The sequence below is a fragment of the Corvus kubaryi genome, unplaced genomic scaffold (genome assembly GCF_017639235.1).
Source record: "Corvus kubaryi isolate FWS band 111438036 unplaced genomic scaffold, C.kubaryi_AGA036_p1.0 37393, whole genome shotgun sequence".
Classification (NCBI taxonomy): Eukaryota; Metazoa; Chordata; class Aves; order Passeriformes; family Corvidae; genus Corvus; species Corvus kubaryi.
In genome coordinates, this window is record NW_024581132.1 from 86,580 (window position 1) to 100,331 (window position 13,752).

General features: G+C 47.2%; 1 protein-coding gene across 2 annotated transcripts in view; it reads right to left on the reverse strand.

Moving 5' to 3' along the window:
- Window positions 1–13,752, reverse strand: part of SLC24A3 (solute carrier family 24 member 3) — a 98,294-nt gene that overhangs the window by 10,754 nt on the left and 73,788 nt on the right. For both annotated transcript variants that reach the window (XM_042038895.1, XM_042038894.1), the window contains exons 11-15: window positions 13,339–13,612; window positions 11,619–11,785; window positions 10,997–11,111; window positions 10,041–10,153; window positions 502–567 (exon numbers count right to left, since the gene is read on the reverse strand). In XM_042038895.1, the coding sequence (XP_041894829.1) occupies window positions 502–567; window positions 10,041–10,153; window positions 10,997–11,111; window positions 11,619–11,785; window positions 13,339–13,612 (735 nt within the window). The remainder of the gene's footprint in view (window positions 1–501; window positions 568–10,040; window positions 10,154–10,996; window positions 11,112–11,618; window positions 11,786–13,338; window positions 13,613–13,752) is intronic.

A 13,752-nucleotide genomic window follows, 5' to 3' on the forward strand; every position in this document is an offset into this window, starting at 1 on the left:
CGCCCCCGTTTTCAAGATTTGGAAGATGTCACATCATTCCTCTTCTATCATTTCTGGGAAAGGTCAGGGAACACAAAGCACCGATTTCAACAGAAACATTGTCAGGCACTGTTTCTTCTGGACTGTGTTGTATTTCAGAAGGATCCTACAGAGCAACCTGCTCAGCATTTTGTCTGCTTGTCTCACAGGAGAATGGATCTCATCATGCATCAAGGGACCTGCTCCAGCTCTAGCAGAGAAATAACTGATGATTACTAATGGTTCTCCCAGGCTCCTCCCGTGAAAACCTGTAGGAGCAGGAGTGCCATCCCGTGGGAGTGACAGCTCCTGCAAAGAGCCGGATCAAGGTCTTGGGAAGCTTTCAACAGCAGGGAGCACCCCATCCCGTAACAACAGACTTTGCAACCACTATTTCAGCTGGAGGTGAGAAAGGGGCAGGTGAAGAAAATGTCTATAAAAATCCCTCTTTTGGAAAAGAAGAACGAAAGACTATATACATACTGTGACAAAAACTGATGCCAGCAGGAGACCAACAGAATAGATAAGTCCTCTGCTGTTTAACCGAATCTGTAAAAGAAGGAAGTTTATCAAACCATCTCACAATTTCAAACAACAGTATTCCTCTCTGCTTATATTTCCATAATCCTAAACTGCTGAGCTGCTAAACAGTGGCTTGCAAGCTGTTAATGCCAAGTCTGACCATTTCATCACAGATTACTTTGCCTACTCCGTAATTTGTCAAGGAAGGAGTGTTATTAGAGGAGTGTCCTTAGGACCTGACAGCATTTCACAGTGTTCCACTTCCACGTGAGCTTTGCATTCCCTTGTACTATTATACCATGACATTTTCTTTTTGGCAACTAACTCCTATATAAGTACTGTAAGAACAAATAGGGGAAAGGAACTCTTGCATTCAGTCACCAATTAATGCTTCACAGTGGGGGAAAATAAAAAAGGACACACATGAGAAGCTAATTCCTTCCCTACTCTCACCTTATTTCTTCCCTACTCTTACTCCTCTTGGTGAAGGGAACAAGTCAGTAATCTCAAGACCAGAGCCTCAGGTGCTGAAAAATTGTCTGTGCCAATGCATCGTGGCACACCAACACGGGCTGGACATGATTTAGCACCGAGGCAGATCAGACAAAGAGACAGCTTACTGCCTGCAGCGCTGCATAAGGTACTCGGGCACATCACAGGCTCTGGTGTAGCTGTCTCCATGGCAGAGCCCCAGTTACAGCCCCTGTCCAAGAGAAGAACTGAGACGCAGGTCCACAAAGCTGGGACGCCATTAAACTGCCACTTTTAGAGGCTCTGGAGTCTAACCTTAGGCCCTCACCTACATCTTTAAGGCCCAAATACTTTTAAGAACATGATTTTTCTGAGACATAAACCCAAGGTTACAAAGGAAGGCTGCAGGGAGTAAAGCCATTCCTCCAGTCCTGCTCCTCAGCTAGGACCACACTTCTCCTCGGTTTCCCATCCTTCTCTTGGGGAACTTAATCATTATCCTTTTGGTCATTTTTCTATGACCTTCTCAAACAGCATCACCTGCAGCATCATCAGGGAACAATTCAGTGGAGGCTCTCAAGGAGAGAGAGCTTCTCCAGGAGCTACTGTGTGGAGGGAAAGGTCGTCCTTCTAGGGGAGGTTGGCTTCTCAGTGCTCCCATCCTTCCAGTTAGACTATAAAGAATCCCATTTGCAAGAGAAGTGCATATTTCTACTGTGACAAGCAGCACTACAATTTTAAGAATGCAGGGATGCTGATACAATTGTATCATTTTGCACCACAGTCAGGAAATCCTTTTCACCCCAATTACTGCTCCTAAATCCAGAGTAATGATCTAGGTTCACTCCCCAGGGACCACCGAGGGGAAAGCCTGACTTGTAGAGTCGGAAAAGATGATCAGTCCCGACACTTTGAAACTCTGAGCCTGCACTGAACTCCATGCACCCAGGATCCTCTGTTTCAATCTGTGCTGCCCAAGCTTTGCTGTTCCCTTCACACTTGTCAAAGTACCAGCTCACACAAATGGCACATTTTCCTTCCCTACTGATTGTTGACATCATAAAAAAAGGCTACAGCCAGGATGATAATTTTGTCTGAAAGGTACTGGAGGATTTCTTTAGGCTATATGCTGTAAAGGTATGGAGGGACAGCAGGACCATTATATTCCTATGGCCATCACATGTTAAATACAACATCCTCACCAGACTGCTCAAAGAAATGAAGGATTTGGATTGCTTCAGGGCATGAAGACCGACTTTGGGACTGTCTGCATAACTGAAGATGAAAAATGTCATGATCCCACTGCTAATGTAAACTTCAGAGATGGACCAGCCCGCTCTGCCTCAGTCATTCCTCTGCACGCACTCCTCCTCTCCTGCTTCCACCCATCAGAATGGCCCACGCATAACAGCTAGACTGCATTTCCATTTTACTTATTATAAAGTGCAAAAAACTGTACACTAACTCTGAGTAACTACGACACAAATTTAAAGCTGCCTTCCCTGCTATCCCAAATGAAGAGCAGCTGGCTAAGAAAGAGAAACTATTTTACAATAAATTCCTGTCTGGATTTTGGTCAGGAATTTCGTTTGACCACTGCCAATATCTGTAAAAACTGTCAGTATAAAATGTATCAATTGGAAAGGGATCTACAGGAAAAGGAAGCAAGTGAAGAAATGGAATTATTTTAGCATGGAAAATGTCTGGATTTAACCTAAAGTGCGGACGCTGCTTCTCAGTCACCTTCATCCTCCGTAAAACCAGCAGAGCATTCCAAAGGCCTCTGTGTCTAATTTGCTGAGGACAGTGCTTTCAAAGAGAGGTGTTTGAGGCTGCTTTCTTCAGACTATCTGCAAGGCTCTTCCTTGGAGGTCATTTAGGGGAATAAAAGCTGCCACTGGGGATTATTCAAAAGCAGAGAACGTATGCTAATTATTCACAGCAGCTTTACCAACGTAAGAGCGACACACGTCATGCTTTTCCTGTGTGGGCAAAGCAGACATGGCAACCCCTTCTGCAGCGCGAGCACCAAGTTCCCCTCGCAGGGTCACTGCGCCAAAACACTCGAGTTTCACTCGCGGTCAGCAGTTCCCAACCTGCGTTTAACCAGCAACAACATCCGTGGCCCGGTATCTAGCCCGGCTCCCTCTGCTGGGCAAAGTAAAGAGCTATCAATTAACCTCAACTACAAGAACGCTCCCGCCAGCCCTGCCACATTTTTCAACAGGCGTCTGTCTACCTACTCCAGAAAGTGACCCTACAGAACCATGAGTGATTTTTATACAGTGCTGCTGAGTGGTCTTGAGAGAGTGAAATCCAAGCTAGGTGGAATCCCCACAGTTCATGTATGCCTCGTTCCTCTCACCGTACTTCTCTGTTTACCCGGAGGATCCTTCCACTCTCCCCGTGTGCCTGAGGCTGCTGGGGTGAGCCTGACTCACTGTGCCACGAGAGCGGTGCCCGTGCGGGCCCCTGCCCGCGCCCCTGCGGTGCTCCCTGCAAGCCAAGCCCACGGGAATGCTGGTGTGCACAGGGTAACCCCACAGCACTGCAAGTCCAGTTCATCTGGAATTAGGCCCGGCACCCATCTGTGGAATCCATCTCCCAGTCATCCCAGGGCAAGCGTGCTTTGGGAACGGGCTTACATCGATGTCCCTTTGTTCCAGCTGTCCTTCTGATCTTTTCTATTCGCTTCTCGATTGTTTTAGAGCTCTTCTCACGTGTTGCTTCTGTCCTTTTCTGTCCCTTTTCTGCCTGCTCCATGGCAGGGAGGTGCCATGCATACATCACCTCCTGAGCCTCAGTAGAAACATCTGGAATTCTTCACAGCTTTTCCAGGACTTTGAGCTCACCAGCAACGTTCTTTTACTCAAACAGTTGCACTTTTTCATCCAGAAATTCCAGCTGTGGTGTGTTATCTAGTTCAGCCAAATGAGCTTCCTGACAAACCCTTTCTTTTCCTGCATTTGACTTCGGACTACCTGCTGCTGTTTCACAGATTTCCCATCAGTCTACAGCTCTGGAAACATAGATTTAACTGATGAACTATTCCACTCCTCTGGTAACCACCACAGCCTACCCCATTTCTTATCATGACTTTTAACTGTGAGCACAGAAGCTTAGAAGATTCTGAAATTTGAAACAAAAGTTTAAGAAAAATGTGTCCTTGATGGGTGAAATTAGGGCAGAAATTAGTCAAGCAGCCCTCTCATGAGATGAGTGGCATTTCCTGCAGGAGGCAATGGAACACATTTCCTTGGGATATGTGAAAATGTGCAAGTTCAGGGAAAACAAGGGCAGCAAAACATTCAGAACTCACAGTAAGGGAGGAGATAATTTCAGGTTTTGGCAAACACCAGAAGAAGAGTCTCAGCTGGAGTCGTCTTAATTATATAGGGAAAAGCCCAGTCCCCTGTTCATTTAAGAATAGGAAATGCCTCTTCCCTAGGAGAAAACTGTCTGCAGATGAAGCACTCCCTCATACTGTGAGGAGGAAAAATCAATATTCCCAAACTCCCCTTTGAGGACTGGCTTGTGTCTAGGGGCTGAAGCTGAGGCAGAAGAATGCTGTTCTGGCTGATCACGCACGGAAGGTTTGCACGTTCACAGCCTCCTCTGTCAGAGTGTGGGGGGGGTGGGGAGGGTGACCTCCCTGCTGCTTGTGCAGCAAATGCAAAGATGCTGCCACCAGCTCCAGTCATTCCCATGCTGCTGTGGCAGCCAAGGCTGAAGCTAAACAGCAGAGGAAAAACAACAGAAATAAAGTTATTCTATTCTGAAGTTCTTTTCTGGCAGCTGCTTGAGGGAAAACAAGGAGCTATTGCCAAAACCCAGACCGGTTTTGCTTCAAGGCCCAAATATGACAGAAATTACCCCAGTAAGGAATTTCAGAAGGGCTATGCTTTGTTTCCAGTCCCTCAGCTGAAAAAGCTGCAGGTCTTCTGTATGTCTGGGGATCCTTCTCCTTCCTCTGCCTGGCAGTGGAAATTCAGTCTAAATCCTGCATTCCCAAGGTCTTGCCATGAGACAGCGGTCTCAGCAAACAGGAACTTCAAACATGTGCTACATTCCTGCATGTTCAAATGGGATGTCCTTCTCAAAGCTCTTTTTAGACTCCTAAGAAAGCATCCCTGTTTTGGTCCATATCACAAAATTCACTCTGCAGAGGGTACATACCTGGAGTGCTGCACGTGGCCACTAAGGGTTATCGTGCAGGAGATGTGGGAGCTGTGGCTGCAGAGAACTCCAGGGATGCTAGAAGGTTTGGCAGGGACACTTTTGCTCTACTACAGTATAATCATCCCAAAAATCTCTCTGCCATGAAGCCAGGGAGCCAGCTTTGTCCCAATGTACCATTCACCCTAGTGCTTTGGAATTAAACCAGGGAAAACCAACCAGTCAGCGAGGAGCGAACCAGTGATGCTTGCCGTCTCCATGTGTGCTTTGCAAACATTAGCTTCCCTCCGGATTCTCCGATGCCTAACAACGACTGCACTGCGATTATTCCTGCTGTCTCAAGCTGCTTGTTTGCGTGGAAGGAATGCCAGGTCTCTCAGACTTCTAGTGTACTGTCAAATTTTGCTGAAACTGGCTGAAGTTATCGGGCAGAGGAGCAAATTGGACTGACATGATTATACTCCCAAATGCTGATGTGATCAAATGAATCTGGCTGCTTATCCTTAGGCTAAAATTCCTGTTCTCTAAAATACTGCTGGATGACGTCTGGTTTACAAGCAAAAAAAAAAAATTCCAGAGGGAGGCAACTGGATGGAAGATATGGAGCAAACATCCTTCCACTCCACATGGGCCAGGTGCACTGGGGAAGGATGCTTACTGGATTAGAGAGCCAGCAACGTGTCCAGGACTCAGTGCGGGAAGGGAGGAGCAAGTGAACTCTGTCAAAGGACTCTCAAGGTCCAGAGGGATGCTGCTTCTCCTCCAAAAGCCCTGCTGGCCTGCCAGATTAGCTGTGTACGTAACAGAAGGCCAGAGCTGCTGCAGGCGGGTGGCCAAGTGAGCAGTGGAGATGGAAGCTCCAGTGGGAAGCACAGACGAAGGCAGAGTTAGTACCTGGACATTAATGAATGTTCAGAAACAAGGAGCCTTAAAATAATAAACATATAGTTGGGCTAGAGACTTGGCATTGTAAAAACAGAAGGGGTGTGATGTGGAAAGTTTAATCCTGAATAGATCTGCCTTTTGATGGGAAAAGGATAGGTGGCTTGGTCCAAGTCAGGAACTCTGGAATTGACACCTGAGCTGAGGGCAAAGAGTGAGGCACTTGCAGTGTACCCACATCCCAGAGGAAAATGTTTCATTTGAAGCAGGAATACAGAAGGAAAACCTCCTTCTCTAAACCAGGTGACAGATGCTTCCAAGATGCAGCCTGAGAATCGTAAGATGGTTTTCCTTTCCTTTCCTTTCTTGTAACAAGGAAGGAAGAATAAAATAAATACTAAGCTGAAGCATCCACTGACAATGGGGCCAGGGAAGGGGCAGTCAGAAGAGAGGCACTTAATCAAAAAGCGATTTAGCAACCCAGCACCAGGACATCTCTCCAGAGATTCACAGCTTATTTCCAGTTCTGCCATTCACCTACTGTGACTCCAGCAAGCCCATTCGTCTCTCTGACAGGTCCCCTTCTTGCTCTTTTCCTGACTCATTCTGTTAGATCACAAAGCTGCCTTTTCCCCCCTCAGACACTACCCCATAGAGTCAGCTTGTTTAAGCAACAAGTCCTGATTCCACGTGAAGCCGCTTCAGCGAACGGCTGAGAAGGTGCCGAATGCCCGGGGTCACAGGGCACCAGGCTGCTCACACGTGTGCACACACAGCACCGGGGCAAATCTTCTCCTTTTCTGCACAGTAACATGGCAGAACTCTTTACACCAGCATTAACAGGGAGCAAAATTTGTCCACAGGAGATTCTGAGTCAGGCAGCCTGGAACAAGGTAAATGTGTACAGATTTTACAGAGTATGATGCTAGAGATATACCACACTCTGGAGAAAGCCCGGAGTGTTTAGAATCACAGAAAAACAAGGCTGGAGGGGGCTTCTAGGAGGCTCTCCTGCATTGAAGTTTAAGTTCAAAAACACAGCTTCCACAGAAGTTATTACAGCTTGTTTATTAAAAGGTGTTTACTTTCAGCAGGAGCTTAACTTTGCCACAGTCAACTTACACTGAGCATTCTAGGGAGGCAATCACGGTTTTGGATCACCACGCAAAAGTAATCATGATCAAGCAAGCCCTTTTTGTCTTCTACACATCTCTCTTTGCCTCTGCATGCAGGTCAGGGGCATCAAGACTGCTTTGAGGAGCTCTCCTTCTAGGGGAGATACTAGAGAGACACGTTTGGATCCTGCCAAACACCAAAGGAGCAGTACTCAACCCTGTACTATTAGCTCAGAAATTACCTGGTACTTCTGACTCACAGCGATATTTAGTGGACACCCAGGCTGGCCTGAGCCCACGAGTCCCACTGCAGTTAGCAGGGCCTGCTCATGCAAAGAAGCCCAAGGCTCACCCTGACAGACCTCAGGAACTGGAGCTCCACGTCTGCTGCCCCCTCTGACCTGGGTGCCAGGGACATCAGCCGCACTCCCGCAATAACAACCAGCATCGTGGAGCTCTGGGCACTGTCACCAAAGATGCACCTGACCCAGCTGATGCCAGCCTTGGCTGGCAACTTAGTAATGCTTCAATAACTCATTACTCATAACAGGCAGGTGAAAGAGGGGACTTGCTTTGTTTTAAAGTCCAATTACCCAAGGATTTGGAGAGAAATCCAGGAACAGCAAGTGAAAACTGAGGAAATTCTCTTTTGCTAGTTGTGGGGTTGTTTCCAAGACTGCCTTTTCCATGCATGTGATCACACTGTACAATGGACATTTTGGGTGTGCCAAACAGTAGTGATATTGTTATGCCTCCATGAAAGCCAGCTGCTTCTGTTCAGCCACTCGTTTTCATCCTTTTTCACAAAAACATAGATGAGCTACAGATAAATTGCTCATGAAAGAAAGGGATTTTATTCCTACAGCTTTGCTTCCTTATGGCACTCCGATATTCAAGAAAAGGGAAGATCTGAGGAACTAGAGGCTGGTCAGCCTGACCTTGATCCCTAGGAAGATGATGGAGCACATAATCCCGGGAACCCCTTCTAAACACACAAAGGACGAGACATGTAGATTTATGGAGTGGAAATCCCGTTGACCCTGCTGACAGCCATGTAGGACAAGGGGGACTTGCTGGGTAAGGGGAAGCAGCAGATATTGTTTGTGCTGACTTTAGCAAGGCTGCTGGATTTCTCTCAAACATCCTCAGGGACAAACAGAGGAAGAAGAGTCGAGATAAGTGGGCAGCGGAATGGCCTGATAACCAGCTGAAGCACTGTGCTCCAAGCCCAGCTGGGCACCAGTCACTAGGGCCTTACCCCAGCGGTCAGTGCTGCTTAGTGTCTTTTTTAGCGAACTGGATGATGGGGAGAGAGCAGCCCCAGCAAGTTCACAGCCCATACAAAACCAGAAAAGGTGGCTGATGCTCTGGAGGGCTGTGCTGCCATACAGAGGGACTGGGACAGGCTGGAAAAATGTGCAGGCAGCAAACTCATTAACATCCACAAAGGGAAACGAAAAGCCCTGCACTTGGGAAGGAAAAACTCCACATACCAGCATGGGGCTGACCAGCTGGAAAGCAGCTTGGCTGAGAAAGACCTGTTGATCCTGGTGGACACACCAAACTGAAGTCAACAATGCACTCCTGTGGCATGGAGCACCAACAGCATCCTGGGCTGCATCAGGAGAAGTGTAGCCAGCAGGGAGAGGAAGATGATCCTTCTCTGCTCAGATCTGGAGTGCTTGGTCCAGTTCTGGGCTCCTCGATACAAGGAACATACAGATTTCTTGGAGGAAGTCCCGTGAAGGCCCACAAGGAAGATTTAAGGGATGGCAGCATCTGACATACAGAGAGGCTGAAAGGGCTGTGACTGCTCAGACTGGAGAAGATTCAGGGGGATCTTAGCAATGTGCCTAAATACCTGATGGGAGATGACAGAGAAGGTGCAGCCAGACTCTTCTGAGTGATATCCATTGAAAGGACAAGAGGAACAATTTTAAATACAGAAATCCCACTTAAATATAAGAATGTTCTTTGACCGTGAGAGTGCTTAAACAACAAAGTAGACTCCATCCTTGGAGGTACTCAAGACCCAACAGGACAAGGTCCTAAGCATTCTGCTCTAGCTGACCCAGCTTTGAGCAGAGGGCTGGGGACTAGATAACCTCCACAGGTACTTGCCAAACTCAGCAGTTCTGTGATTCTCCTGTCTTTTAACTTTGCATTCACTCAGTCACTGTATTTAACAGTCTTCCCTCTGTCCTACACTGCTGTCTGAGTGGTGTCCCGTAGCCACAGCGACTTCCCTCTAGAACTATGTGGCATCTCCTGCCTTTCCTTCTCAGAAGGAACCTTGAAGCAACTCTGGGGGCAGGGGTTGGCTCTTTTTTCACCTGGGAAATAAAGCATAAGTTCATTGGTGTCGGGTAGTTTTTTCTTAAACAGAAAAGCTCTGTAGAGTTTCCTGCTGATGGTCATGCTCTGAAACACCCAATTATTTAACAGTTTCCTTCACTTTCCAGTGTGTTAACAGTTTAGCAAAGTTTAGAATTTTTCTTACCAAAAGCCCCACAGCTCTCGTCCATATTTTATATTTCACCTGTGTGTTTATCCCCTCTGCCTTATTAAAAACAGGGTCATTCTTACTTGGAATATATTCGGGAGTATGAAAATCCAGTGCACTGTAGTGAGCTAGCTTCTTTCAGCACAGATTTCTGTCCTTAAAAGGATGGGAAATGTCCAGCGACAATTAATTTCTATTCCTCCCACTACAATTTCTACTTCTCGTGACAGAGAGAACTACTTGTTTTTTCAAATAAAATCCACAGAATTGTAGACTTTTTTCTTTTCCTAAATATATCCGGGTTATTAAAAATAAAAAAATAAATAAATAAATGAGAAAAATGTAGGACTTACGTATGATCCATAGTTCACTGCTAGGGTCTGCAAAGCCCATGGAAGGCCTAGGCCAATCAAAATATCAAAAACATTGCTTCCGATGGAGTTGGACACGGCCATATCCCCCATACCTGCAGGAATGGAAACCACGTGCGCTCAGACACGTCTCAGAAAAGTCTTGTACCTTTAGTCTGAGCTAATCCAGGCAACTGGCACCAAAGGCCAAGGCTTATGGAAGATGCCCCTCACTCCCTCCATTCCCTTTGCCCCCCCCCATCATACAAGGCCAGCAGGCTTAAAGGGGCTTAATCCACCTTCCAGGATAATCTGAGAATTCCCCTCCACTAATCCTCTGCTGCTGAGGGGACCTGCTGTGCTGGCTGTGACCTGCCAGCCCTCTGGTGCCATGTTGAGGGGGCCTTTTGGTGCTTTACTGTGACCATGACACATGAGCTTCTGTACTGGACTGATTGCAAAAGACGTCTGTTCAGCAGCTGTTTATTTCACTGAGGAGCCACTGGTTTTGCTCCCCAAAGTAGTACTGAGTACTTGCTTTTCCTCTTAACACACCTGTTGCTGGGGCCACAAGTATGGGGGAGCTGCTTTCCTTAAAAACAGCAGCATCTTCCAGTCCTTATGACTGTGGAGGAAAGCTGGAAAGTGACCTGAAAGGTTCTTATGCCATTAAATAGTTCTATACCACTGATATTCAAATTAAGGAAATTACTGTGATTCTTGGGGAAGGCTTGAAGTTGACGATACTGCCAGAAATTGTCCCACACTGCTGTTAAGAACCTACTAACTGCTTGCAATAGCAGCACAATTTATCTCCTCCTTTGTTCTTGTTTTAAATTCCAGGCTCGTGGAAAGGGCTCTGTATATTCTCACGTTCAGGAAACATCTGTGCTACCTGAAGAGGGGGAGAATGTAAGGACACACTTCCACAGCAGGATGCCATCCCTGAGATGACCTACCTTGCCTGGCCACGATAAGGCTTGCCATGCAGTCTGGCACGCTGGTTCCTGCTGCCAAGAAAGTGATGCCCATGATCACGTCTGGAATTCCCAGTGTGTACCCAATGATTGTCACCTAAGGAGAGGAAATAAAACATCAAGCTGTTTACACAAATACTAGCTAAGCAGACACAAAACTACCTTATGGTTCTAGTTCTGCAGGAATTTGAGTGAATGTCATGCTATTGTTCATGCTGAGTTCAAAGTGTTATCATTCACAACTCCATGTCTCTCGAGCTTGCTTGCTCCAAGAGAATGAAAAGTTATTGTGGCCAGATTGTCACTCAGCGCCCCTCACACTGCCATGCAGGACTGGGAGACGTTCCACTGCTGCAGCTGCAATTGTTTCCCAAGGTAAAGAATCTGGATGAAATGCCAACCCAAAATCAAGTTCAAAAGCCACGGCTACTGGCCCCTAATTTTCTTCTCTGAGTGTGGACAGGTCCAATAGAAATGGAAGCAAACCTAAGGTTTCTCACCTGAAAATTCAGGTGTGCGGAACTTCCTACACATTTCTCTAGACTGACAAACCCCCTCCTGTTGCTTCTCCCAGGCAGTGGTTTCTGGGTTAGTTGGTACATACCATCCACACCATCATGTAAGAAAAAGCTGCAATCCACAGGGTAGAAGAAGCAAAGGTAACCATGAACCATTTTTCCAAGTGGGGTTTGTTACAGTTGGGCACTGTGAAGTACAGGACAAAACTCAAGGGCCATGTGAAGACCCACTTCAACATTTCTATCTTGCCAGCTGCCAAACAACAAAACAAAAGGAAACAATCACAAGTCACGTCCACTGTATTTCAGAATGTTATTATTTCGTTAGCATGTGCAAGCAGGATGCCAGGGACACCTCAGCCTAACTGTTACACCAACATGCCACTCCTTGTTCAGGAGATGATGGTGTGATGGCAGATAGGAGGGCACAGACAGGCAGAGGAGTATGAAGGGCATTCCCTGAGAGTTTAAGTAACGGCTCAGAGCACACATGCTCCCCCCTCCCCTGGTCAAGTTCTTACAGAAACCGCATAAAATGCAGGTTCAAGAAAGAGATCTGATCCACCTTCAATCACCTAATGGGAAGGTACAGAAAAGATGGGGGCAGGCCCTTCACAAGGGAATTACAAAAGCCAATGGACTCAACTTCTAGTAAGGGAAATTCAGGATAGATGCTACACTAAGTTGTGCATTTTCTCTGTTTTTCCTACTGTGAGGGTGGGCAAACATTGGAACAGGTGTCCAAAAGTCTGTGGGACATCCATCCTTAAAGATAATCAAAACTGAACTGGACAAAGGCTTGGAGGACCTGCTCTGAGCAGGGGTTGGAACCAGACATCTCCAGAGGTCCATGCCAGCCTCTCATATGCTATGAAAGTCCATAGGACAGCTAAACTGTTCCCTTTAAGGCTCAGGTCTTTTCCTTACTCAAACTACAGAAATGCTGTTTGGGCAAGATCTGAGCAGGAGTTCCCAAAATCGTATCTTTCCTGTAAAGGGCAGGACCAGTCCCTACAGTATTCCAGCTTGTCTGCAACACAGCAGATCTTGCCAGCTATGGCAACTGTGACTCAAAGGTAGGACAGGGATATGTTAATGATCGCTGCAGGACCAGAGCCCTGATGTGGTAAGAGGGACTAGGCTAAAAGGAGATCTCCACCCTGCAGGTGCAGTGCTCAGCAGCCTGAGCCACGAGCCACGCAGCTGCTCTGACCTTCTAAGCCCTCCATGCAGAGCGAGCAGCACTGTGGCAGTGCCTAGTGAACAGCAGGAAAGCAGAGGCACACAGGACCACCCTGTGCCTCTGCCCACATCAGCACCACCAGTGCCTTGCCCACACTAGCACTGCACTTTCCAACTGAGGTAAGAGCACACCTCACCTCCCAGCAAAAGGTATGTCCTAGCCATGGGCACATCTGACCTGTACTCAGGCTCCTTGCCACCAGCCCAGACAGCCTCAGCATCCTCCACAGTGAGCAGAGATCCATCTCTCCAGAGGGTGAGCCATGTTTTCGGGGCAAAACCCACCCTGCGGAGATTGCCGTGCCTCCCCTCTGATTGCAACAGCAGCACAGGGCCAACCCAGGGGCTGCAGCAGAGGTGTGCCCAACCCCAGGAGCCTGCAAGCCTGCACCCTGAGAGCTTCCTGCTGCTTCCCGGTTCCCCTCCTCTTTTACGTGTGAACAGGAGCCTCACTGCAAAGTGAAAGCTGATGGAAGCTCTCAGAGACACTTTTATCTCTACACGCATCTGCCATGCTTTCCAGCATATCCCAACAAACACCACATAGAGCCAGGAGCTTCTTACTGGGTAGGTCAAAAGGTGTATATGGCCCTTCATGGTCATCATCATCATCATCATCTTCTTCCTCTTCCTCATCGTTTTCATTGTTCTCGTTATCCTCATTCTCGTTCTCGTTCCCGGCCTCGGTCACGTCCTCGTCCCGCCGTGTGCCGTTCACGCCCCGCTCCGCGGAGTTGCTGGGGCCTGTTCCATTCTCCACCACGTGCTTGATGGGTATTTTGATTGCTACTTCTGACTCACCATTGGTGTAAGTCCTGCTGTTGATCAGCCTCTGTCTCTGTAAATAAAGGCAAAGTCTCACTGGAAGATAGATTTTTTTCAAATTTGATTTTTTTTAAGTGAAAGGGAAGAAGAGAGAAAGAGAGATGTGTAGAATTCTTTAAAAATTTATCTTTAAAAGCAAAAGGAATGATTTTC